Source organism: Aptenodytes patagonicus, chromosome 2, assembly GCF_965638725.1.
Source record: "Aptenodytes patagonicus chromosome 2, bAptPat1.pri.cur, whole genome shotgun sequence".
Lineage (NCBI taxonomy): Eukaryota > Metazoa > Chordata > Aves > Sphenisciformes > Spheniscidae > Aptenodytes > Aptenodytes patagonicus.
In genome coordinates, this window is record NC_134950.1 from 12,700,582 (window position 1) to 12,728,100 (window position 27,519).

General features: G+C 42.5%; 1 protein-coding gene across 2 annotated transcripts; it reads left to right on the plus strand.

Moving 5' to 3' along the window:
* ANXA13 (annexin A13) lies at positions 1-25,305 on the plus strand. Of its 2 annotated transcripts, none has more exons than XM_076332145.1 (11): positions 1-35; positions 13,340-13,418; positions 15,710-15,804; positions 17,500-17,670; positions 18,353-18,386; positions 18,468-18,547; positions 20,435-20,503; positions 20,722-20,823; positions 22,758-22,833; positions 23,668-23,780; positions 24,975-25,305. In XM_076332145.1, exons 1-11 carry the CDS (start codon positions 21-23, stop codon positions 25,092-25,094), a joined length of 954 nt encoding a protein of 317 aa, XP_076188260.1. In that variant the 5' UTR covers positions 1-20; the 3' UTR covers positions 25,095-25,305. The 2 variants fall into 2 exon arrangements, with proteins under 2 accessions (XP_076188260.1, XP_076188261.1); XM_076332146.1 differs by lacking the exon at positions 1-35 and adding an exon at positions 6,790-7,051.
* The last annotated feature ends 2,214 nt before the right edge of the window (positions 25,306-27,519 follow it).

The window sequence follows — 27,519 nt, forward strand, 5'->3', positions numbered from 1 at the left end:
CACACTCAAGCTAAGCAAAAATGGGCAGTTCACATGTAAGTAGTTACTTAATTTGGATTGTCAAGAATGCAACAATTTCCTGGTTTTATTTTTGTCCATTTTCACTTTAAATGACATTAATACAGCTGCAAATGAAGATTTAACCTCAAAATCTACTTTAAGTCTGGGTGGGACACTTGTACGTAGCTGGTAACATTGCTTAATTGTAGTACATGAATAATGAAACTATTACTGTAACACACAGTGTTTTAACGCTCATTGTGGCTTAGTTAAAAAGGGCAGCACTTTAATTTTGAGAAAAAGAAATGATGTGTAGGATGTCATGCGAAAACTAATTTTAGTTTAGCAAATTTGTGTTGGAACATTCTGAACACTAAAATTCCCTAAAGATGTATGAAAAACTTCCTATCCCAAAGGCCAACACTTCCAAAATTCGGCTAAGTTTATCACTGAATAGTAGGGACAGGAGTAATCTCAAAGTGTGGTGCTCACAGAAGGGCCTGATTAAAATCCAGGTGTCAGGATTTACTACCTCAAATTACCATATGATTTTTGACGGAGACAATTTTGGCTAACATTTGGGTGTTTAATAATAAATATCTAAATTTGATAAAGATACTTAACCGCAAAACAACCTGATTGTCAAAAGTTTGTGTGTGGTAGCTGTGAATGATCAGTCCTTCTGAAAGTTAAGTAGCTTGTGCTGAAGAAGTTGGGGGTTTTTAGCTCCAATTTTAAAACTAATGGATAAAAGGCAATATTTATTCAGCAGCACATTTTCTCCTTGAATGCTGAAAACCTGCACTTTTACAGTATGTATCAATAGAAGATAGCCTGTTTGCTGATACAGGCTAATGTTACGTTAGTTTCTCTAAGATTTATATTCTTTTATTACGTGATTATTTTTTTAATTCAAATTCAGCAAGGCCTTGAGAGATGCCGAGCATCTGTTGCTTTTGGACCATCTCATCAGGACATTTTCTCTGCCAGACTGAGCAAGAGAGCCTGTACCATTTGCGCAAAGCTCCAGCTACTAAGCCAAGGAGCTTTTTGTCTCCCTGTGAAAGGGTCCCATCTCCTCACCATCCTTTTGTGGCCTGGCTGCTTGCGTAGGGGGAGAGAAGTGAGCAGTTCAGCAATCTATCTTTGCATAGGAAAGAAGGCCAAGAAGGCTCCTGGTGCACAGCCCCGTGTGTCCGCATAAGCTCACATCATAGGGTTGTTGGCAGGGATCTCCTGAGGGTCCTGACCCTGGAGCGCCTTTCACTGGACACTGCACTGAATGCAGTGTAGAGCATAGCAACTAGCCAGTTGAGGTCTATCTATGGCAAGAGAGATCTCAGCACTGCATCTCAGGCAGGTTTAGCACTTTTATGAGATCCATGCTGGACTAGATAGCCTGGATGTAGGTGCAGTACACCGGAGTTGTGCTGTAGGCTTCAGTGGGAAGAGGTGTGAGCCCCTGTTGGAATAGAATCCCACGATTCTGCCCATGACTCATCTGGAAATTGCACCATTCTGTGTTTGTCCCTAGGAAATTACGGGTAATCTTGGAGAAATGCCTGCATCTGTATCGGAGAACCGCTTCTGGAACAGCCTGAAAATATTAAGTTCTTAACAGAGCTTTTCAGCTGCAGTTTGTTCTTTCTCCTAATCTCGTGTTTTGCAACCATAGGTTCATGAGTGTCTTATGTATTGTGTTTTTTAAACCTCCAGAGCAAGTCTTACAGACTCGCAGAGGATATACGGAAAACAACCTTAGGGACTACCAGTTTGTCAGCAGATGAGCCAGTAAGCACTTTTTTTATGACGGATGAAAGGGGCACTGTGGTGTTGCAGCACATATTGCTGTGGTTTATGGTGGCTTCGGGAGGCACTGCAGTGCACAAAGGCAACTCCTCTTTCATGGTCAAGGCTGACACTGGAAAGCTGGATAAAACTGGGTTGTTTCATTCTGTTGAGTACTGCATCTTTCCAAAATTCTGTCTGCTTTGAAATTTCAGAAGTGAAATTTTTTTGAATAGCCCAAATTCTGCTGGGAGAAATATCAACTTAATCATCTGTGTCAAATGAGGTATTTTATTTGGTTCAATGCATTTAGGTTTTAAAACTTTTTTAAAAAATGTCATTATTAAATGAACTTTTCACTGAAAGCTAAGCATTATTCAAAGAAAAGATTCCATTATGTGGATGTTAAAATGAAACTTTTCAGCTATAGCAAAATGTCTCATTTTAAAGTGGAGCTTTCATCAAAATTAATATCTTCCTGAGCATGTTAATATGAACAAAAGTATCAAATTTTACTGAAAAAAATGCTTTCAACAAAAAATTTCTAACCAGCTCTAAAGTGTACCTTTCTCTTAGAAACTGAGCTCTCGATTAAGAGCTGCACCTGATGCAACATTACAGTTCCAAATCTGCATATTTCCACACGCTTTTTGCTCTCTGAACTCAATCCGGTCCCTTTTTCTACAATCAAAGTTTTTGACTGCACAACCTTAGAGATTTAAAGTCTCTAATTATTTTCTCTGTTAGCAGTCTTGCATCAAGCTTGTCTGTGCTTCTGCTGTCTTCAAAATTACCACAAGTAGAATCAATCCACCTGAAAATCTGGGTAGCTGCTGTGCTGTAAGCAAGGTGCTTTGGGGACATTTTGGGAATAGCAGCAATGGTTTTGATGATATGATGGTTTGAAAAGTTTGATGGATTTTGACTTTTGTGAAATTGTGTAATTGCTTTTTAACCTTTGTCTCTCAAGAATCCAAGACATCTCTTCCTGCATTATTCTGTTGTTCTCTGTGATGTTTGTGACTTGAATTAATCTGGGGGGTGGGCGTGTTCTTTGTTTTTAATTTAAACCACTTTTTGGGATTCTCTGGAACTCCCTTGAGTTTCATCTTCTCATTTTAAAGCAGCCCAAACCTTCTGCCAGGGAGGACTATAACGTAAGAAGAGGGTGGCAGGTTGTCATGGGCCAGATGGTTTGAGAACTTGAAGGTAAAAAAGTAAGTATAACCTGGAGAACACATCTGCCTGAGGGGTCCTCTTGGAGATAAGCTCACAAACATCACAAGGGCCTCTGTGTTGCCTATGGATATTTCTATCCTTGTAGAAATGTTTCCTAAGTACAAGTATTACTTACCACAGCATGATTTTATTATCTCGTCACAAAGCTCAACAATTGCTATTTGTTGCTTCCCCTGGCATATTCAGTGACAGTCGATTCTTGTTCAGTCCCTGGCCATAAGCCCACAGTCAGCAGGAGACAGAAATACGTTCTTGTTCAGCCACCCAACACTGGGGAAGAGCTGTGGCAGATTCTTTTTGTTTCCATGGTCCCCTTTTATCCAGGATATTTGGTGTTCCTTTTAGGTGTGAGGCTGTCCTGTGAGTGCAGCTGTGGTAGGTGTTAACAAGCATCTGCCCATGAAAACTTTATGATGCGTTTGTGGCAAAAAAAAAGAACCCATCTGAAGTATCAAAGGGTCATTACATTTATGTTTTACATAATGTAAACAGGTAAAAAAATTATGTTTTACAAAAACATAAAAAATTCCAAAATATCTGGACTCTAACATTCTTCTTTGTATACAACATTTTTAGTGTATTCTACCAAGTTCTGTTGTATAATTAAGCCATGTTAGCTTTCATGCTGGCATGCACAAGAATTTACTTCAGTTCCATCAATGTTAACTTACCAAAACTCATCAGAAGTCTTAGCTGAGGTAACAAGTGTGAATTTTTTAATAAGACTTAAGAACACTTGAGCTATCTCTGTATCAGTATGCAAGTCAGAGATTTGGTATCTCAGCTGAAAAAGAGGCAGTATATGCCAGTTTCCAATCACTTTAGTTATCATTATCCCTAATGGCCCAGCATTCAAAGTGTTTTCCAACTAGGCATTATGATCAATAAAATAAAAGTAGGCAAGTCCACCCCAGGGTAAGAGAGAATTATAACAGACTTGGAATTCTAGATTTGTCCTAGTGAATAAAGCCATTTGTTTGCTTTTTTTTTGTGGCTTCCATTTGCAAGGTAAGTATTAAAAGGAAGTGATGTGAGGCATGACTCATGACTAAACACAGGCATGGTGTCTCTGCAGATTTCTAGCATCCTCTCCTGCCTCGGCTTCAGCTGCCACAGCAGGGGAGTCAGCCCTGTGTCACCTCTGCCAGCCCCACACAGGTGCCGGGTGCTCTGGCACATCTCAAAGGTGTCTGTATTTAAGCAGATGAATTGAGCCCTCTAGAAATAAAAGCTGCAGTTTTGCAATTTCGGCATTCCCACTGCGTGGTACCCTGCTAGCTAGCTGATTTTAAATGTAATCTGCGTTAAGAATTTTCACCAGCCACAAGAGGGTTTGGACATACTAAAACCAGACAATGTAAAATTCAGCCGTGAGACAACCCTCTCCAAACATTTTTTTCTCTTCATTGTGGACTTCTCTATCGTGGTGATGAGCATGAATAAATTGAGTGGATAAAAAATTAGCCATAAGCTATTATGAGATGATATATTAACAGATACTTAGAAACAGGAGGGACATTGTAGGAGAGAGATGGTTTTATTTTGCAGTTTAAATAACTGTCAGAGCAATTACTTTCACTGTTGCCACTTGTTTATAATAGGAAAAAGTAAATGTGACTAATTCTATTAGGATCTTCTTGTCACTGTAGTTTTAGTCTCAGTTGTAGAAAATAAGGTTCTTTGCACCTCTCAGTTTGGAAAGAGTCACTGAGTCATTGCAAAGGCTGTTGAGTAGTGAAGTCTAATCTACATGACTTACATATATTGTGTTATCCAATATAGACTTCATATAGAAATTATGTTGTTCTTGATAGCAACAAACTGTCAGCAACAAGCTAGCCTGACAGTGCGTGTTGCTGTCGTACAGCTGTTAGACCTAAAACAGCCGTAAGGATTTGGGAGAGTGACAGCCTGCCTGGCAGATGGCGGATGGCATTCAGAGGCGCTGATACCATTCTCTGAGCAGTCAAGGAGGCAGATGGCAATTTTCCAGTTATGTATTGTAGTTGACTGAGAAAATTGCTCAAACAAACAAAAATGGCAGGTACGTTTTACAAAAGAGCAGAGGAAGAAACCTTGTGGTCAAAAGGACACCCGTAGTCCTTAAGGTAGTGCTTGCCAATTGACATACGTCAAAAAGGTGTTTATCAACCCCACCTTTTTATTACCATAGCACAAACCCTGGTGCTTGCTGATACTGCCCCCCTGCCAACATGCCGCAGCTGTTCGCTTCTGTTTGTTTTTAAATGTTAGCGCCCATCTACTCTCACCTGTGTGCTAAAAGCCTTTACATTTCACATAAATTCCTGCCAAATAATTGAGCCCAATTATTTGAATTTCACTGAAGAAGAACTTGCAAAAGAACATCTTTCTTTGATGCAAGGATGATAGGAGATTGTGAACCCACCATCCGCTAATGACCAGATATCCTCACCTCTGAACAGCCTTTCCTAGTCAGATGAGACCTGACCTTGCCTACCAGTAATTGCTCTTTGTTTCTTTTGCTTCTCCACTATATTCAAGAGCTCTAATATTTGGAAGTTTTTCTCATGGAAGTACCTATGCACAGAAATGAAATGGGCTTTATCTGCTTTTCTGCCCTTTCTGATTGATGGTCTGGAGCTTTCTGAGCAAGTCACCCTTTTATCCCCCAGGAATATTTGCAGCCCCGTGCCAGGCTGGCTGATGTGGCCAGGAACAGGGCTGTGCCGGTGTCCCAGGGCCTTGCTGCCGCAGAAAGCAGCCACAGGTTGCCAGGCCACATTGCCCGCTTGCCCCAGGGCTCTCATACATCCCACAGCAAAGCCAGAGGCTCCCGGTGGAGGGATGAACCTCTGCCTGCTGGCTCCGAGAGCTCTCCCACCCACAGCTCTGAGATGTGTGATACATGTCTCCAGGCTCTTTGCCATGGGTGAGGGAGGTATGTCGCTTGTCAGGCAGGTTGGATGCTACTGCTGAAATGGCTTTTCCTCTCCTCTGTTGATGTTCATTCCAGTCTCAACTACATTTTTTAACTGACACAAGCAGGAAGATATATCTTCTATGAGGAATGCATAGGTTTAAAATAGGGTGACATTATTATATAAGAATAATACACCTTATATAGTGGTAGGAGGCTGTGACTATTCCTGTTATATTCATACCTTCTGCTATGATCCAAAAATTGACCCAGTTCAAAGGGGCCTAAGGTAGCATTACAATAGGTTGAAAAACATTTTTATGACTGGAAATGTCTGTTTTAGTAAATCAGACTATTGATGAAGTACAAACGTAGCATCATGTTTTCAGTCTGTCTTTGGAAGTAGATCAGAATCAAAATACAGCAGCCTACTCCCATGTTTGTTCTTGTGTTTTATTCTTAACACACGGAAATGCTTGAAAATGAGTGATGAGATTTGGGCTGTTTGTCACTAAGACTGTCCCTTTGGGTGGGAGTTCAGAGTTTGTTCTGCTAACAAGATGTTATCCTGACAATGTGTGATGTACTAGAAGACTAAACCCACAAGATCTAAGGCAACATGCCCCCTTTTTTTTTTCTTATCCAGTACTGTTAGTCTAGTTAACCTTGGATTCCAGTTGCATTACAGCGTGTTAAAGGTTTCTGCCAGGATAAATAATTAATCTTGAGTATATGTGTGTTGATAAAAAATTAATCATGTAGGTGCTGATTTGCCAAAAGCTTTCTCCCATGATCATAGTATATTAGATACAATTTAACTCATGAGATGAACACCCCAGTCCTGTTGTTTATTATGCTAACGAGGTGACTAGATGGTTTGGGACATTTCTTGGTAGACAGAGAAAATAAATTTTCCTCTCCACACAAAGGAGGAATACAGAAAATCATAGAATTGGAAGGCACCTTGAGATGTCAGCTCACTTACCCATTGCCTACAGTAAGATCAGCTCTGCCCAAACCAGTCCTGACAGCTCTAGCAGTGCTGACCTGGAGGAGAACTGGTTCATTAGTTGGAGACAAGGCTCCCTGAAGGTCTTTGAACTGGTGACTCAGTGACTGTGCATGGTGAGAACTGAGAAATCTCAACAGGTTCCACAGTTTCCGATCTCTGATGGGTTTTCAATTGTTTTGGCTTGTCTGTTTTTCTGGCATTCCTGTGCTCACCTTCAGGACATTATGGATCGTTTGGGGCTTGGCTTGGCAGTGTGTATATATCTGTTATCCCAGTTAAAAATATTTGAACCCACTGGATAATTTTTAGATTAATTTACCAGCAGGGTGTTAAGTCTCAAAGCTGCTAGGCGCCTGTTACGTTTCTTGAAAATCTTGAGAAGAGACTGTTAGATATCCCCTGAACAAAAGACTGAGGCATGAGCTCAACCCTTATTAGACACTAGAGAATCCACACAGTCATGGGCCATTATGCCTGTACCCATCACAGGAATCACTTCAGCTGCAGTAGGCAGTAGAGGCACTGAAATCGGCCATCCAGGAGATGTAAATCTGTGGGAAACCAGGCAGAGGGGTTTCTGGTGCTCACCTGCTTGGTAGAAAGGAAAGCTCAGATTGTTGTATATGGAACTGGTTTATGTAAATTCTTTTTAAAATGTTGGTTTTCTCCAATGCATTTTTAGAGCATAATTAAACGTATGTGAAGAATAACAAAACTAGTGAAATAGCTGGGGCTTGATTCTGTTGCCCATCTCCAATAACCACTGGAGATACCTCAGGTATGTCAGACATCCGCACCAGGTTGACGGATGCAGGTCCCACAGGAGACCACTCATTTCTGACAGGCAGCAGGCAGCTTACCCTGGAGCATCTCTAAAGGCACCAGATACCTACGTTTAGATAACTGAATACTGCCCTAAATTTTATTCCAGACCCCACTCAGGTGCAGTAGTCAGTGCCGTAAAGAGCTTGTCTGCCCTTTGTATGTGCTGCCATTTTGAGATTTAATTTTTATTTCTGTTAAGCCAAAGAAAAATGAAAACAGCAACCAAAGAGAAGCTCAAAATTAGACATCCACTAAATAAAGCACATAAAATGAACCTGGCAAAAATGAAGGCTGGGGTAAGGACTCACCATCCTTGGATCAATCCAGCCCTTTTTAGAGCTCTGCCCATCGCTATTAGACCTGCATCTCAACTGCTCTGGTCAGCAACCACATTCCTGCTGGCTCTTCCTAGCGATTTGCTTGTAAGGATCTGTGTTTGCATTTATCCATGCACATCATCAGCATTGATCTGTGTTAGGGCTGCAGCGGGTGAGCACTGTCAGCAGCATCCCGAGCAGCTACCTTTTCTGTTGTTTTGACGTTACTCCTCCATAAACGGCTGTTCCTGAGCATGGTTGTGGCATCTGCTTGAGATGATGGAAATGGAAAAATAGCTGTGATTGCTCAGCTGTATTATCAGCTATTTTCAGGTAGGGTACATTGTCTCTCTTTTGCAATACAGGAAGCTACCTGGCGTGCTCATGGTAGTGTTTCTTCTGTTCTTGTCTTCTGAGAGATGAGCACTTTGTATCTACTGCAAGCTTAATTGTCTTTAGCTCAAGGAAGATACTAGATTTTGTCTTCAGAAATGTCTGCAATGTATTGCAACATCCCACCAATTCTAACTACTGATGCCTTGAATCCACCAGAGCTCTTATTCCCCCTCCCATGTCTTTCTTGGTTTTGCTGACCTTTTTGTTAAACTGTTTATTTGTGCACCATAAGGGCTCCACATGCTGAAATATCAAAGAACAGTCTCCAAATGCTTCTCTAAGCATTGCAGACCATCTTCAACTATAAACTCATCTTACTTCTCCTTAAAGTCAAATGTAATGTACAGTCGGAAAAACTACTTGGTGTGGTTTATAACAAGGTAGAAGTGTTAGTTTTAGATCAGTTATAATCTATCCAGTTTAATAGAAATAAATCTGTCGCAATTCTAGCCAAAGCTGCAAGGGAAAATGATTGTTATCTTAAAATATGCTTGCGTGAGGCAAAAACTGTTTAAGCTAAGGAACACTGTTGGCAGAAAAAACAAGTGGACACAGGCCATGAATACAGCTAGGCTGGAAGTGAAAAGAGGATTTCTTACCACCAGAACTCTGGTTACACTAATTAATATAGAAGTATTGGAGAGAAATGTAGAAGAAAATGAAGTAACAGAGCAGATGGAGCTGGACCAGTTTATGAGAGCAAGTTCCCTTACACCCTATGTCCAGCTGCAAAATTTGTATGCAGTCTCTCCACCTGATATTTCAGATTCCACATCATGCTATCACCAAAATTGCTGTAACCTTTGTAAGTCATTAACTACTCTAATCTAAGATCCTAACTCTAAAACAAGAACTATATTGAAGTGACTCTGCCCATATTACAAATGTTACAAATGGTATTAAACATCAATTTCTTTTGCCATTTGTCCCTTGCAGGAAAATCCACCTGTCAAAATCCACAGGGTAGGAAGCAGTACAGTTCTGAAACAGCTCTCCCTCTCCTGCGTGGGAAGGCTGCGTCAGTGGGCAAGAACAAGGCTGGGACCCAGCAGGTAGTGAATTTTAACCAGGGCTTTCCAGATGACTCAGGAGTTGGCCTTGACAGTAACTTACCCAGAGTATCAGATTTCCTATCTATAAAGCTGATGCTAGTATTACACACAGTACTATAAAAATTGTATCTCCCAGGCGCATCCTTTAATGTTTTACAGTGATTTATCTGAAGATGGAGACTTCCTCTGGTGCTTTAAAACAAACATGTCCTGAACATCATTAACAAACAGACCTTCCTTCCCTTCCGCATGATTTTCCCCTTGAAAAGAAATATGTTTCTTTATTTATGTCTTTATGAATCTGCATAAATCCACAATGTTATTTCAGTTGTTGGTGCTACCATTTTCCTATCTGTTGGAACTGTGCTACACATGAACACAAATTGCACCTAGGAGTTAGGGACTCGCTAAAACCTGAGCATAACTGACCAGCCATCAAGGCATAAAAGAGCAAACCACTTTTCCAAAGTCCTGTAATGACATTACCAGGACCAGGTGCATCTGGACAGGGTTGGGGCAGTGGGAGCTGCGGAGGTGGCAGCATTAGCATGATAAGGGCAATACCCACAGCCCAGCACTGCTGGTGGGTAAGGCAAAGCAAAGTACAAACCAGCTCCTTGCCTTTGGGTGTTTGTGTAGGTGTTTCTGTCCGGGCTGAATGACTGAAAAGTGGGAGCAAATGCCAGATGAAGCCTTTTTCCTCTCACTTCTCACCAGTGCATCTTCTGTCCCAGGTCAGGAGGAAGTAAACGTGGAGCAACAGTTCTCAACTCATGTTGTTGGAGTGAATTTGGGGGTCTATAAATTAGAATAGCACTTGGATACTACTACAAAGTAGTCAAATCTATGCATTTGATATGTTAGCACTTTTCTCTGTATTTTGTGCTCCAGAATTGTCCCCTTTTTTGCTGATTTTTCAGCTGTTTCCCTGGTCCTTACCCTCACAAAGAAATGCTTTGCAAACAACTCTAGAATAACTTCAGTAGTGGCTGCCTAACACAGACAGCAGGATCAACTGTATGAGTGGCATGAACATCATCTGAAAAGCATACTAACACTATAGAGCCAAAATAATGATAGCTTAATGTCACCATAATTTACTCCATTCAGATATTGTACCCTGTTCCTATGAAAAGCTTTCCACATGGTGCACGGGAAAGGCAGGGTGCATGATACAGATATACTGTCTCTCCAGCTTACAGTGTCCCTTGGGATTGTTCCAGGGTGCATGATACAGATGCAAGAAGTAATCAGGAGCACCTTACCCAACATAGTGGTAACTCTGACAATACTGCCAATCATATGTTAAAGTATGGACTGAAGTCTTTAAAAACAATTTGCATGTTAAACTTGGTATTATGGAGAGGGGAAAACCATACTAGCACCACACACTGCTGTCTACGGGGCACGCTCAATTGAACAGGCAGCAGAGCATCCTTCTCCATGCTACACCATGATGCTCATTGAATCTGCCACGCATTGAGGAGCACCTGGACCACATTCCTTGTGTCAACACTGTGCCTGTATGACTCTCCAGCAGAGAGGCCCATTGTGCATGCAGAATTGGCATCCTGGGTCTGTATATCCAGAATAGACCTTCATTGTATTGTGGGATCCCGTTATTATGTTCCCCCAAATTCATTACCCACTGAGTCTGGTTAGCTGTCATTGTTTGTTTTGGTATTACAGAGAACAAAGGTGAATTTTATTCTCACAAGAATGGGACTGAGGGGGCAGCAATCAGAAAAGAAGAAAGAAATTAGAGCTGCTTAATTTTCAAGCATGTTGTGCAAAAAGATATCTTTTGTACATGATTCCATCAAAGGAGAAGCACGTACACCCTATCTTAATAGAAAAATGTGAATGCAATTCATTTTGGATAAAGACCGTGATCAGTGCATCTGTTTTCTAACTTTGTGCTTTTCCCTTTCCTTTTTGACAAAATTTCTGAGAATTTTGATGACTGTTAAATAAAATCTCTTGCTAGAAAATATTAGTTACTTATATGCATCTATTTCCACCTTATTTGAAAGGTTTAGAGAAGTGTGTGTGTGTCAGAACATACAATAGGATACATGTTTACAAGCAACATTTGTGATAATGATGTGGCAATGAAAGTGTTACCTTGTGCTGTGGAGGCTGAGAGAAATTATTGCATTGTTATTGTACCTTACCACTTTCTATTGTTGTAAAAATAACTTTCCATTTCAGTGAGATGGCTGCACTGCAGCAGCTACCATCAGCAGTAAGTTGTATCCTAGCTGCTGACTGCATTAGAAAAGCCAGGTACCTAAATGGTCTTTAGTCTATCACAAAGGTACATTGATAAAGCAGTGTAGGGACTGGATTTGGGTTTTCTCCTTGAAAAAAGACCCTTTGTCTTTTGACAGAGGACTTCTTTATCCAGAGCTGTAGCTCTTCCACCAGAGCTAGTAGATCACAGCATGAAACTTTTGAAGATTACCAACTAACAGACTTCCAGGCTATATCTATACTTGTAAATAAAACAGTTCATTCTCTGGCCAGATGGGTATGTGGCAGAGCATGGCCCACAGCCATATGGCTAAATTCTCTTTATCCCACAAGCAGAATGATCTTGTGCCTAACGTCTTTCAGGAATCGTCTCTGCCCTGTGCTGTCCCCAAAGACAAGGAGAGTAATCAGCCATTTAGTCTCTTCTGCTCTTCAGTAGGGTGGCGGCATTTTCAGAAGGGCTTAAAAGCAGACTGCCATGCCCTGGGGTGTCATAACCCTTAATTTAGTGGAGAGCAGAGTGCCATGCCCTGGGGTATCATAACCCTTAATTAACAGTGGTGGTGCCAGTGCCTGGCAGCCCTGCAAAGCAAGTAGCCTGATCCACATGTTGCTATTTGAATGGAAATGCCAAAGCACTTGCAATGCCCACTTAGACCCGCCACCCCGAGTACGTGGTATGCATTAAGTTCTAATTGATTTGGGAGCCTAGGGCCTATTTTCCAGTATTATTTTAGAGTTTAGGCATTTAAAAGATCTGATTCATGATATTACAGGGGTTAAAACATTGCTGACCTCCTGGTCTCAGATATTTCTACCCTTGTCTGAGAAACAGCAGAATAGAAGAATAGAGGGTGTACTAGCATTTCAGCCCTTGTGATTCACGGCTTGTCAGATTAGTAGGAACAGGCATGGTTTTCTGTTTACATTGATATGTAAGGCTGTAAACTGCTGCTGCGGCTGTGGACTTTGAGTTATTATCCCAGATAGATTTAGCTCAAGGTAACCAGATGTAATATTTTGCCAAAAAAAAAAAAAAAGCCAAACCACCAGCTTTATCATGTTATTTATCTCCAATTATCTTGTTTGCATGAATGCATCAACGCAAGAAGGGTTTGCACAACCAGTTTTTATTTAGCCGATTGGGATTGTAAGCTGCTAGTACGTACAAACGTACTGCAGAGACGGGGCATGGGTCTGTATGCATCTGACAAGGCGTTTATATTGGCCTATTGTTAAAGTGGTGCAAACAAATAATATTTGATCTGGCATGAAGATGCCTAGTGTGAAGTTATTACCTTTAAATTATTTGAATAAGCCTGAACTGGCAGAACAAAGTTATATAGGATCAGCACCGTGTCATGTGGTGACAGCTATTTGTGGACTGATTCTAGGAGCCCTAGTGACAGATACAGTATTTCAGCAAAGCCCAGCATGAACTTCACAGTTTAGATGATATGAACAAAGGTCAAGCAAGAACCTGGCCCAAACTGCTGTCATTCAGAAAGACTAATGCAGAATTGTTTCCCATTTATCTGTTGTGTCTCTGTTCTCCTAGTCAACCAATAAACACCATCATCATGGGTTTGATGCAGACCGAGATGCCAAGAAAATACATAGCGCCTGCAAAGGAGCAGGTAGGAAAGCTCTTGTTTTTTATACAAAGGGCAATTCAAGATTATAAAGGGCATATACATAAACTTAGGGCAAAACAACTGTTTCAACCAGTTTCAGGTAATCTTTATGCTTTCTGTCATTTATTGACTCAAAGAACATGCACACCCATGAAGTTTTATATGATTAAAATAAATGGGAAGGGAAGCCAGTTTGTTCCTCAAAGACTGGTAAGATCTAGGTTGAGAATTGCTTGGCTCCAAGGGATTGGGGTAAACATGATATTTGCTCCCTGCAATAGGAACATCAAGCTGTCGAGGCTGATATGACAGTCATGGGGTCCAGCTAGTCAGGTCAGATTAAGGTCATGGTTATATGTCCTTTCCCAGGCCTTCAAGGACCAATCAAACACTTCACCATCTCCGTATATGCTCATCAAAGCTCACTGCAGCTCCATCAGCTGAAAGGAATATATGATGGTCCTCAATCTGCATCAGTGATTTTTAACCAAAAATACTGGCTCCCACCATCTTCTAAGGTAGTTTAAAGTAAGCTGGCCGACTGTGCACTGGTGTGAATGAGGAATGCACAGTGTTCATGGGATCCTCAGGTCTGTGGAGGTGACAATGTCCGACAGAGGAAGAACAGCCAAGCAGCACATGAGAGCAGTAAGTTATTAATCCACTCCAGGCATTTGCACAGTAAACATGTATTTAAGCATTTCTTCCTGGCGTAGCACTGACATTCAGGATCAGCTAGTTAAGTGCCTGAATTTTAGGAATTGTTCTTGTCCTATCAACTAAGCCCCCTCAAGACAGTTCCCCAGAGAACTCTCCTACTGAGAGTTTAACCCCACATTGTCAGATAGAAGTGCTTTTCCTTGTAAAATTGGACCATGCCTTCTCTCTTGGTTCTAAGCAGGAAGAACTGGACAAGATGCCCTAAACTTGTCCTATATGTACCCGGTGGTGAAATGCAGGGATGAAAATGCATCAGCTGCTGCTGAATGCCAATATCATTTGTATTTTTATCGTTTGTACTGGTAGCTCCTGAGAAACCCTTGTTGGTCCCTGATCCCAAGAGCGTGAGATGAGGCACAGCACAAAGCCCAGTAGGTCGATGCAACAGACAGAAGACCACAAGTAGAGCATGGGACAGTGTCCACCAGTGTGACATGCATGCATCAGCAGACCTGGCATATGGCTTGATGCCTTTCATCAGCCATCTAAACCCTTTATATGCTCTGGGCATTTTGGCAGTCTCCATCACTTGCAGGGTCATAGATCCCTCCTGAAACACACTGTCCATTTCAAAACCTGTCTTGAAGAAATAATGCCTGAGGCAAGCTGCTGGCCCTGAAATGAAAGTGTACCAGGACACGTTTGTTAATGCAATAGCTATTCTATTGTGTCTTTTGGGCATCCAGGTAGCATCGCTGCAGTCCTGTCCCATTAGCCACAAACATAACGAATGCCTTCCAACAGCTTTGTTTAGTGCAAACATCTGTTTATATGGCTGAGGGCAAGAAAAGTACAAGAACAAGGCCATTGCCTTTAGTAAGCTGCTTCCACCCATTGCATAAGGTACAGCTCAAAGCTGCCCGAAAGCTTTCTCCCGGCGGGGTGCTGTGTGTTCAGTTCCCCCGCGGGTTCCCGGGAGATGCCGCTGCTCTGGTGCCCATCACTGGGGCATCCCATGCTCCCACTTCACTCCCACTTCCTTTTGCCAAGCAAAACAGCATCAGCAGAGACTCAGACTGTGAAGGCTGGTTCCTGCTCCTTTTCCTGACTCCATTTAGCGCAAAGCACAACCCATTTTGTACAGGCTGTACATTCAGGCTGTGGGTTAATGAAGCTGATTTAAACACATCCTCACCTACCCCGGCCTCTCGCCCCATGCCATTCGTTCTGTTGTGCCAGCACAAGCATTCACATGCTTAATGAACTGGATCTGGTGGCTGATCCCTCGGGACTACTCAAACATGCATTACCACCAAAAACATGTATGTCAGCCTACATGTATGTCAGGCATAAGCCTGATTTTAGGAGCAGTGTCTCACCTTCTCAAACAGAAGACTCAATTTCCCTGATAAAATATGAGCAGCACGAGATAGTGAACTTTTATTTTATGGTCTGAACATTGTAGCTGACTACAGTTAAACATATCCTTGAAAGAATCTTAGATGCTACAAATCCTAAAGTTGGCACCAGTGGGGATATATGTATAGCAATTTTTTTCTCTTTAGAGATCATGTGTTCTTTCCTCTGCATTAGATTCCTGATTAAATAATTCCTATGCACAACTTCTTTTTCAGGAACTGATGAAAAGAAAATTATTGAAGTCTTGTCGAGTCGAACATCGGAGCAGAGACAACAAATAAAACAGAAGTACAAGGCTCTATATAGCAAGGTATTTTGAAATAAATGGCCTCTCTGTTTCAAACTGCATGCCTGCTAAAATTATAGCCTACAGGCCTCTGCTTTTGAAAATACCAAGGGCACAGTGGATTTAAGGAGGACACCAGTTAGTGTCTGATTCAGCAATTTATTTTATCTCCTAAAATACCAATTATATTTCTAATCTTAGACCTCAGAGTTTTCTTGAAATCAGCCTTAACCAGATCAGAGCATTTTAATCAAAGTTGGGAGAACTAGAACATAATTCATCACTGAAATAAAAAATACTTCAGCTTGTGTTCATCTTCAGCACATTCAGAAAAAGGAATTAATGTAAAAGGGAAATTTTAAGTCAAAATCCCTCTCAGACCAGATGCAAATTCAGAGGAACTATTTAATCTTACATCATTATATTTTTGTTGAGTTTAATAGATGTAGTATTGATTTCTTCCAGTGATTAAGTAGAATACATATTGTAAAACTGAGAAGTGTCATTGGGCACTTGATTTCTGGAGGAGGAAACGTAGATTGCCATAATGATCTTGCATGTAAGAAAAATAAAGCTTCCAACATATTATTTAGGTAAACAGCTGAATACTGCAGAGCTTATTATTAAATTGGTATTTTCTTAAAGCCTGTTTGCTCATTAGTCATTAATTAATGTTAATAAGACAGGCAGCACTGAACCTGAAAGCCTTCTATATGTAAAACTTACAGCAAGCATGATAAAGATTTTGGTTACATAAGTACTATAGATTTAGTTCTATAATGAGGATTAATAAAAATAGGCATTAGAAATGAGCAAATGCCATGAGACTTCCCAGTTACATCAGCACGTAGCAACCCTTCTCGTTTGCCTGGGCAGCCTGAAGCTCTCAGGAAGGAGTCGCATGTTGTACCATTTTGCTCTCCTGCTGCTCCAGGAAGCAAGGTTCAATGTGCATGCCTTGAAATGGCTCCAACACTGACGTCAGCCTCTGACTTGAATAGATTGAGTGTTCACCTGTGATTGTGTAAGAGGGTATTTAAGAACAATAGATTTAGAGCTGGGCTTCTTTTTCGTTGTTCTGAACTTATCAAGTACTTCCCATACCACAGGAAATGTTAACTGCAGATAGGGCTTCAAATAAATCATCAGTAGGCATCCTTCCCAGCGTACATACACTAGCCAGCTCTTCTTCGGGGTCTTAATAAATTTTGAATTAAGTAGATCATATCACAGAAGGTTGATTTTTTTTTTTTTGGTGGAAAAAATGCTGATTGCTTGGCACCAAAGCACTTTGTAGAAATTTTTGCTTTTTCCAGTAAGTCAATTTTAACCAAAACTGGAAGAGAAGTTTGGTAAGTTTGATCCCTTCTGCTGCAGCTCTTTCGAAGCAGGAAGTTTCTGTATTGTGTTTCAGAGTAAAGTCTCCTGTTAAGCTTTTAAAAACACTAGTTTGCATTTAATTAAACAAGTAAGAGTCAAAACTGGACTGATATCGGCTGGTATTTGAAGATGGGACAATCATTTCTTTCAATCTGAAACGAAAAATTTTAGGGAATTTATTTTGCAAGAAAAAAGTCTACGTATTTAAAGGCTTTTTTATGTTTTTGTCCCTTTTTGGTGCAGAAGAAGCGTTGAAATCATGAAATTCCCTGAAACAAATTAAGAAATCCTCTAATCCCACCTCAGCTTTTGCGCTAACCCTTCCGACTATCCCTGCAGGATTTGGAAAAGGATCTGAAGGGAGACCTGAGTGGGAATTTTGAAAAGGCTGTGCTGGCTCTGCTGGACCTGCCCTGCGAGTACGAGGCCCGAGAGCTTCAGAAAGCGATGAAGGGCGCTGGGACGGATGAGTCGCTGCTGATCGAGATTCTCTGCACACGAAACAATAAGGTTGGGACACCATGTGTGACCTTCCTTAGGTAGCAGGGCAAAGAGCTCGCCAAGAGCATCCCCCCAGAAGGAGGAGGAGGGATCAGACCAGCTTCTGCAGCTGAAATGCCTGTCGTCAGTGGTTGCAGCCGTAAGGTTGCCAGACTGGGCCTGAAACTCTTGCAGGAGTTAAGAGCAATATAATTCAAATTCCTTCTTTGGCCTGACTCATACCTCCCATGGATGGCACAGAGATAACACTGATGATAGAGAAATCCCCGGGTGCCTGTTAAAGGCAGCTTTGGCACTGCTCTGACCATTCAGAGGTGGCTCCTGCCAGGTACAGGAACATGATCCCCTCCAAAAAGCCCTTTAGCTTACGCCTAAATGCAAGTGAAACCAGAGGGACACCTGCATGAGTCAGGCATCCCTCAAAATGCTGTCCTGAACCGGGCTGGGTTTGAGTTGTGTCTCTGCGCTGCGGTGAGTCCCAGCATGAGGGGGGAATGGGAATTCGGCTTCTCCTGCCTCCACGCCTGCTATGCCTCAAGCAACACGGGCATGGTACTGACTTGCTGGGGTTTTGTTTGCTCGTTTATTTATTAATTAATTTAATTTTATTTTTATTATTTATTTATTTATAAATATTTTACCTTATTTGTTTATTAATTTGCTTATTTATTTATTTGATTTATTTGCCTAGGAAATTGTAAACATAAAGGAGGCATACAAACGGCGTAAGTAGTATTGTCTTTCAAATACCTTCATTTAAAGCCTTTATCGCTGCGTGAACCCTCACAGATTTTTTTTCTCCACAGTCTTTGATAGGGATCTAGAGTCTGATGTTAAAAGTGACACAAGTGGCTCCCTACAGAAGATACTAGTCACTGTGCTAGAGGTAAGGCTGGGGGCTTTCCTCTTATGCATCTACCTGATAGAGATATTTCCTTTTCTCTATCCTGTCTACCCTGGGTAATCATAATAAGTATTAGCTGGTAGTTATAATAATGTAATTATGATATGTAGTACAATAATGAGGTAACTATAATAAGCAAAAGGCATTCTTCAGGATAAAAACATTCTATATTTATAGCTTTTTAATATAACTGAAGGAGTTATATAAAATCAGAAGTAATTTTATAAATTCCAGTAATTTAAAGACAACAGCATTGTTTTATTACTATTTATACCACAGTAATGACTAGAATACTCACTCAAGGTCATGGCTACATTATGCTGAATTTGGCCTAAAACAAGCAGATTCTGATTTCCATCTCAACTGAGGAATTTACAATTCAGAGAGATATAGAAAAAGTAAGAAAGAGATGGCTATTAATTTTCCGTTCAGGAAAAAAAAAAGCATATTTTCCAGTAGGACACACTTTACTTTAAACCAGCTACACAGAATCATAGAATATCTCAAGTTGGAAGGGACCCACAAGGATCATTAAGTCCAACTCCCTGCTCCTCACAGGACTACCTAAAAGTAAATCATGTGACTAAGAGCATTGTCCAGATGCTCCTTAAACTCTAACAGGCTTGAAAAAAATTAACATCTCCATAAAGACACAGTACAGCTATGAAGAGTAGGATCATGCCTAGGAATGCAATGTGGTGGCCAGTCTGAGCAGACAGCCCTTAGAAATGAAAAGATTCAATAAATAGAAGAAGCTTTAAAGACCTAACAAACAGTCCCATTGCTAAATACACCACAGTTAGATTCCCATTTTGGAAAGCATGGATACATCTCTCTTCAACCTCTTGGGCTATATTTTCAGGAGTGAAAAATACATATTACTCATAGATTATTTTCATAGATTAGTCCTTCATAATTTCTACCAGGAATTACAGTGTTGGTGAATGCTCAGAGTATATAGGTTAGTCAGGAAAATATTTTGCAGTTATCAGGGCATATCCAGCACCACGAAAACCACCAGCACTTCACTGCAGGTACTGGGAACCTTTTTGCAGTAGCTGGATGATGGATACACCAGCTGCTTTCCTAAGAAACTTTGCAGTTTGAGCCCAGGGAGCGGTACATACCCAGCAGCTCAGCCCTCCGGGGGTGAAACCAAAGGCCGTCTTGGGGCAGTCCTGCCCCAGCTCTGCACATTTCAGCCCCATTCCCACCCCAACATCTAGCCATGCACACTACCACTTCCCACCAGTGGAAAAATACCCACAAAAAATGGCAGAAAGCAGAACGAAAGAACAAGCCAGGTGGGAAGGGACCTCTGGTGCTCCTCTGGTCCGGCTCTCCTCAAAGCAAGGCTAACTCCAAACTCAGATCAGGTTTTCCTCTGATTTTGTTTTCTGCTCTGGACACGTGCTGGCTGAGGGAGGGAGCGGGAGCACCCATGGGATGGCAAGGAGGCTGGGCTCAAGGGGGACCAGCAGGCCACCCTGCTGCAGGGGGAGCATCCTCAGAGTATGGTCTAATGCCGTGCAGCTGCCCAGCCCCGATAGTCCCTTCCTGCTCCAGAGGCATCAGAGTTGCAGTCTCATAAGGGTCCCAGCACACAGCAAATAAAACTGGAAGATAAACCCTACGATACAGGCTTCACCTCTAAAGTCAGCAAAACCAGGGGCTGTGGTAAACGTGAACAGACCATTCAAAACTGTACCACCAAGTCCCACCGTGCCCCATTACTAGGCATTGTCAGCAGATGGCAGCAAAACTATAACCAAAATACTTGTGAGGCCCGGGAGCTGACAATCTTCCCTCCCACTATGAAATGTCACCAGCACTTGGTCTGTTTTTTTACTGTCATGTCCTTTCCTGTAGGCAACCCGAGATGAGACCCAACAGGTCAATGCAGAGCTTGCTGCACAAGATGCCACAGATCTGTATAAAGTAAGTGCAATTATGGAAAAATCCCCGTTTGCCCCGTGCTGCGCAGCAAGGACTGCCTCAGGGGTGACTAAACACACCAAGTACGGGGGCAATGGCAGCATAAGGAGATGAGCGAGGGGGTCACAGGCTGGAGCTTGGTGGATCAAGGGCTCTGGCTGACTTTTTGTCTCTACTGTGAATAAACAAGCACTACAAAAAAATAACATGCAATCTTTAAGGCAGGAGAAGGCCGCTGGGGAACAGAGGAGCTGGCTTTCAATGTGGTCTTAGCAAAGAGAAGCTATAGTCAGCTGAGAGCTACTTTTCAAGCCTATGAAAAGGTGAGTTAATCTCTTCTGTGATGTGGTTGCATAGGGCCCAACATGTAGTTTGCAGATCCTACAACAACATGTAGAGCAGGCAATCCCTTATTTGCCATTTTAAAACTTCTGAATGCTTTAAGAATCTTGGAAAAACATTTCTATATGGCTGGATCCTGATCTTATGGAAAGACACATAGGGGATAAAAGCTGTATCTTCTGCCAGTGAAGAACCTATTCTCCTGCATAACCCACACAACATCCAGCCAAATAAATGTCACAATGTCGTTTCCTTCCCACAGCTGCACGATGGTGGGTGTCCCCACTCCTGCAGGAGGACCAGCAAAGGGACAGGTTCACAAACTCCTGCCCTGAAGCAGGGTTTTGCTTTTCTGGTCTTTTCCTCTCCTTCTCCAAAGCAGAGCCTGCAAGGTCTCTCATCCTGATCCCCCTGCTTCAGATGGGGGATAAGATGCTCTTATTGGCTGGGCAGAGGCACATCTCCAGCCTCTTCTTCTCTGCCCACGCTGGTCAGACAGCCTGTGCAGGTACTTTGTTGCACTTTCCTCTGTCTCCAAGCATAAGGCAAAGTAAGTTGCAGGATCCCAGCTGTCTGGTACTTCTCCCTGTGTCACCCACCAGGGACATTTTACTCATGCCTGGACCTGGAGCCGACCTCCACTGAGACCTCTCACCTGGAAATGACCTGTGAAAGTCAAAGCAATGGGAGATCCAAGGTCCTTCTCCTGAAAGCGAAGTGGAAGCTCAACAGAGACGTTTATTCTTATCAGCCTCTGGCTGCTAGTCCTGAACTTCCCTAGGATGACTCTGAGTTCATCAGAAAACTGTAACCCTAGGCGCTGAAGATGAAAAAAACTCCAGTCAAGGCCATATTTCAGTGTCAGCACAATAAGGAACCCATAGTTGGAAAAATGTTTGCAGCTTAATCCAAGTTTTGGTTTGCTGCTGGCAGGAGAACAAAACCAGTCACTAACTGATACTCTCTCCCTCAGAGTGGCCCAAACCCTGGGGGTTCAGTTAAATGCTCCAATAGCCAAGCTACCTTGGTTTTTTGATTCCTAAAGCCAAGCAGATCAGGTTGCCCAAACCGACCCACCACATCCTGCCTTGCTGTATTTGAAGTAGAATTGGGCCAAGATTAGAGCCATGCAAACATCAGTCCTTCTCTGCATTTGGAAAGATAAATAGGGACAGATCTAAACCGGGTTGAGGGTTTGCAGAACTTAAGCCCAAATCCTCAGAAGGTACCCCTTCCCACCTTGTACCTGTGGTCTCCCAGCTCTGACCTAAAAGTCCGCTAGAGTCTTGAACCATGCAGGGCCATCCTGATAGGCAAAACAGAGCAAAGTAAAAGGCTTTGAGGTTCACGAAGCTCACAAAAGTCAGGATAAACTCTGTTTTGAAATGGCAGTCTGTTTTTCCCCTTTCCTCCAGAATAATACAAAAACTCGGGAACAACTGCAGTGCTTGTAAACTTTCCCTGGGAAGCCAAAGATAATAAGTAACAAAACTTCATAGAGCTGGTAAAGCTCCAAAAATTATCTTATTTGTGTGGGAGCCATCCAAAGCCTTTGATAGAGGTGTCAGAGGAAGCTTGAACAGTTTCGCCTGACTAGGGGTCACTCAAGAAGAAGCTGAAGCTTCTTTGTCCTGGAAGCCCTCAGATACATGCGACTGCTTGATTTAGGTTGTCCATCTCTTAACCATTGTGCCTCACCTAGCCGCATAGACCTTCTTCTCTTGGTGCCAGTGGATCTGTGAGCACTTACACCAGAGGAGATCTTAATTTGCCCTTGAATTACTCCCTTGGAAAGGCTCTAAAGGATCTGAATTGTCCTTTTGCCATTCAATCCTAAATCTGATGCTGTTTTTATGGCAGTGGGATGACATGTACAGACAGCGGCTCTGATGGCTCATTTTTGTTGTCCTCGTAGGTGTGTGGGAAGGACATAGAAGAATCCATTAAAAGTGAAACATCTGGAGATCTGGAGAAGGCTTATCTCACTCTTGGTAAAAAAAAATTGTCAAGAGCTTTCTTTTCTAGTTCTCGCCATCATCTGACATTGGTTGTTGGGGGTCTGTGTACAGCCTGGCAACAGACATCGAGATAGCCCTAAACTGAGCTGACATATCTGTCAGGAAAAGAAGAGCCAGTTTTCAGTAGTGATTTGGACCCCTTGGTTTTAGAAATAAAACTTGATAGACACAGCTCCTCTCCATGCAGCTAAATTATTTGCCCTCTAGTGCAGGGTGGCCACCTCCAAGCTGCCCCTGAGGCCATGGCTGTTGATAACTTCCAGCAGATGCCTGGGCATCATCAGAAGTGTGCTAGCCAGCCACCAAAAAATGTACAGGGTCCTCGACAGCAATTTAGCATTGAGGATGACTGTGACAGATATTTAAGCCTGTGCCCTGGCTCTGGTTAGCTTGCTGATATTGCTGTTATCCATCTGGATCTGGGCTCTCCCAGATCTTGCCCCTGTGAGCTGTGGAGTGAGCAGCTACCCCAAGAATAGATGGGCAAGTGGGACTCCAGAGGGGCAAATGCTCGTTCCCATTCATTTCATTTTCACTGTGGAGTGGCAGAGTACCCAGTGCTGACCATCTCACTGTGTAAAATGCTTTCCCTGTGGAGAAATGTACGTCCCTGTTCAGACTCCGAGACTTCTCCTTGCATACTGACAGGGGACCAGTCACAGAATGAAAGCCCTACCAGCTCATATGTCTGAGCATAAACCCTAGAGAGTTTCCTTTATTTCTTCCTTATTTATTTCCTTCTCATTGAAGATGTATCACAAAGTGTAAATATACAAGTATAATGAAGCCTCTTACTGATTTCTCTAGTCAGCTGTGCCAAAGACTGCCCAGGTTACTTCGCTACACTTCTGCACAAGTCAATGAAAGGAGGTGGGACTGATGAAAAGACCTTGATTCGCATCCTTGTGACCAGGGCTGAGGTGGGTACCCTGCGACCTGTAATGTCTCACATCAGCTCTGGGAGAAACACAACTGGGTATGGAGTGAGTCCTGGTAGATCATGTGCTCAGTCAACCCATTTCAGCCCAATGACATCAGTGGCCACACTCTGCTTTTGTACCCAGGCAACACTAATTTTGATATTGCATCTATTTCTGTTTTCAAAAGAACTAAACCAGAAAGCATGCAGGCAATTTCAAGTGGAGTCAACTGTACCTGGTTAAAACTAACCCATGGGGAGGTCTGGCCCCAATAGGATGTGTAAAAGTAAATTTAAGTAATGATAAAGCAGCAGTTCCCAAACTGAGAATTGCGTATAAAGATATGTTGCCAATTCTTTCTGATTCCATCTGGGAAAAACAGATGGGGAGGAGGGAAGAAAAATAAAGAGCCAAAGGACATAATTGTAATTTTAAAAAGGACAAACTGCACAAGACATTTGAGACCTTAAACAGAGTCTTTAAGTCTTCCTTCCTTGTAAGCTGTGTAGGTTGTAACCCCAGGGCTGTTTCACTCTTGGTGCAGAGGAGGAGTTGTTCAGAGGGACGAGGAGAGCATATTTCTCAATGATCGACAGCGTGAGAAATTAGGCTCCAGGGTAGTCTCTCTGTTAAGACACGGTCCAATCATGATAACATTTAAAACCCCCAGTGATAAAGATCAGACCCATGCCATTGGTGCCTTTTCACAGGAAAGCTCAAGACACGGCATTTAATTCTCCCACCGTAGTAACCAGAAAATTACTTTTGTGGGTGGAAAAAACCTCTCTTTTAGCCATACTCCTGGAAGTGCCTCTTTCCGTGCTTGCCACCACGGAGTGGCCTCAGGAGCTCGCAGCGACCTGTGTGAGTTTGTCCTGTACCAAGCCTGTGCCCACATGGCACCACTGAGCGCCAGGCAGAGATGCCGCTGTCCGCCCCGGCACAGCTCTCCACACAGGCCCATAGCCCTCTTCGCAGCTAGCGTCCCTCATCACGCCATCTGATGTGGGCTTACCTCAAATCCGAATGTTAAGCTGAAAGTCCTCCAAGATTTTTAGACCTTCTGCTTTCTCCTCTCCTTCTCCCACCGGGTGCGGTGGACCTTGGATCAGACCCCAGGGGTCCTGGTAGGAGCAGGGCATATCACTCAAAGCACGTCCCACTCTTCTAAAGAGGCTCTTGGTGTCTCCTCAGAGCGACCTGCCAGCAATAAAGGAGAAGTTCCAGCAAATGTACAAGAAGCCATTGGCTGAAGCTGTCCGATCTGATACCTCTGGGGACTTCAGAAAGTTGCTGCTGGCTCTTTTGCACTAAAAAGCCATCAAGAATGAAGAGGCATGCTGAGCAGCCACCTCTTGATTAGTTTCCAAAATAGCATCCAAAAAATGTGGCATTAGCACAAAGAAAAAAATCCAATTTATTTTCTTTCCAGCTGGGAAATGTGTTGCCAAGTAATGCTGGACGTGAGGTTTATGTTATGGCTATCTCGCCAAATGTCCTTAAGCAATAAAGACATGTTAAAAAAACTAAATCTAAATTGACCTCTTTGTGTTTGCATATGTGGAGGAATCTTCTGTCATTGTTTCTTCTGGGTAGATTTTCTGTCTTTCTCTTGTTCTGAAGATTATCCCTGTTCTTTCCCCAATTCGATGGGTGCCATGTCATACCGTTACAGTCCTGCCAAGAGAAAATGGATGGTAATTTCTTCTCAGCCCATTATCACAGCTCTTTAAACTACCTGAGGGCTGTGAATTAATGATTTAAGTCAGGCCCTGATTAAAATCCTGCTATCAATGGGGATTTCCCTGTCTGTGAGTTGCCCTCTCAGCATAGTCACCTCCTAAGTTATCCCATGAAAGAGAGAAGGACTTTCAGTCCCCATCGGCACCACCTCCTGGGATATGGTGCAGGAGCATAGCTGGGAAAGAGATGGGGCTTCATGAGGTGGATCTGTCAGGCAGGGAAATGCTGTTCCCACAGAAGCAAACATGGGCCTCAGGGCAGCTGCATGGTCTCCATCCTTGGAGGTTTCCAAGATCTGACTGGCTAAAACCCTGAGCAACCTCGTCTGATCTTATGGCTCACCCTGCTTTGAGCAGGAGGTTGAACTAGAGACCACTGGAGGTCCCTTCCTCCCTGAATTACCCTAAAATCCTATAATCGTATGAGAGAAGATATAGATGAAAAATAACATGACAGGGCCTGACAAATAAGAAGAGAGAGAGGAGAGTCTGGGCTCGTAAGCATTTTTCTGTGTCTGGCCCCTTCCCCCTTTTGAGTGTACCGCTCTGCAAGGGGAAGGGTCTTTCAGAGCTGGATCCTTTGAGGTATGATGGCTGATGGCCTCTAATTCCCATTGAACATAGTATTTCTGAAGCACTGGACCTGTTTCTCCCTGCTTGTATCAATGTCACAGCAGTAGTACCTGGCCGTCTAGTTATAGTCTGTAAAGGTGGGGTAAAATAACTGGGAGATGGGAAAGATGGAGGGCTTTTAAGAATGATGATCTGTGTGTCACACAGGTGTAACAGGATGTTCTGATGTTTAGAGGCCTGATCCTCCTTTGGCAACATTTCTAGCAACCTAAAAATATCAGGGGCAGATCCCGAACCTGAAATGAACCATCTGATTCTGGATTTGCCTTTGTCAAAGGCATTTTAATGTTCAGACCCAGAGCAGAGCAGTGCAGGATCTGCATATCTTCTTGTTGCTGTTGCCATGGGGCTCTTGTAACCAGAGACTGTAGAAAGGATAGATGAATAATCTACTTAGGTGTCCAGTGTTCCTGGTGATATTTTATCCTCCAGAGGTCACACTGTATATTCAATGCAAGATAAGCTGGCAGGTACGCATTTTCAAATGATGTAGTTTGAAGAAAAAGCCAGCGGGTGTCTGAAATGCACATGAAGGAGCTGGTTTAGGCAAAGGATTTGTTTTAAAATATTCCAACAAGAGTGCCCAAAGCTATATGAGTGGTTTCCGTGAAACCTTTAGAAGCTCAGCACACTTTATACCCAGCTATGTCCTTATTTAATGTGAAGCACATAACTTTGGCAGCCAAATTTATTTTTGCCTGAAGACTGTTTTAATTAACGCTAGTAGGTCATTCTGACTAAAGAAGGAAGAGTACAATTGCTTTCATCTTAATCTTTCACTCTTTAATTAGAGATTGGCCTGAAACCAAGCCAGGAGCCCACACATCTTCACACCCACGCACACTGGGCCAAAGTCATTATTGAATTACATGCTGTCTCTCTCTATCTGTACACAATACAGACAGTGATGGCAGCGACACTTGTGAAGTTGCTCTGTGTCTAATGCTGTAAGAGTAAAACATGTCCCTATGCCTCTATAACAAAAGTTTAGGTCAGGGGTTCAAAATTCAAGTTCAGATTTCAAGACCAGTGTCTACAGATGTAGTCTGTTACCTCGCCTACAAAATCAGAACCAAACCCAGATTCGATCAAGTCTTAAACTAAGCCTTAGTTCAGAATTAAGTATCATGCCAATGTGAACGACAGCTGTGGTGATAGGGCACTCAGGGAAATCATGTTTGGTGAGCAGCTAAATAGAAAATGAGTAATGCAATAGTTACAGAGGAATGAGAGAGAAGGATCATAAGGGTATCTGGACTTAAAGAATAGGAAGAAGACCAGATAGTTGGCAACTAGTAGCAGCAGAAGGAAGTTAGCAGACTTCTCTGTGGGCAAGAGGCAGCATGCACAAGTTTCAACAAAGG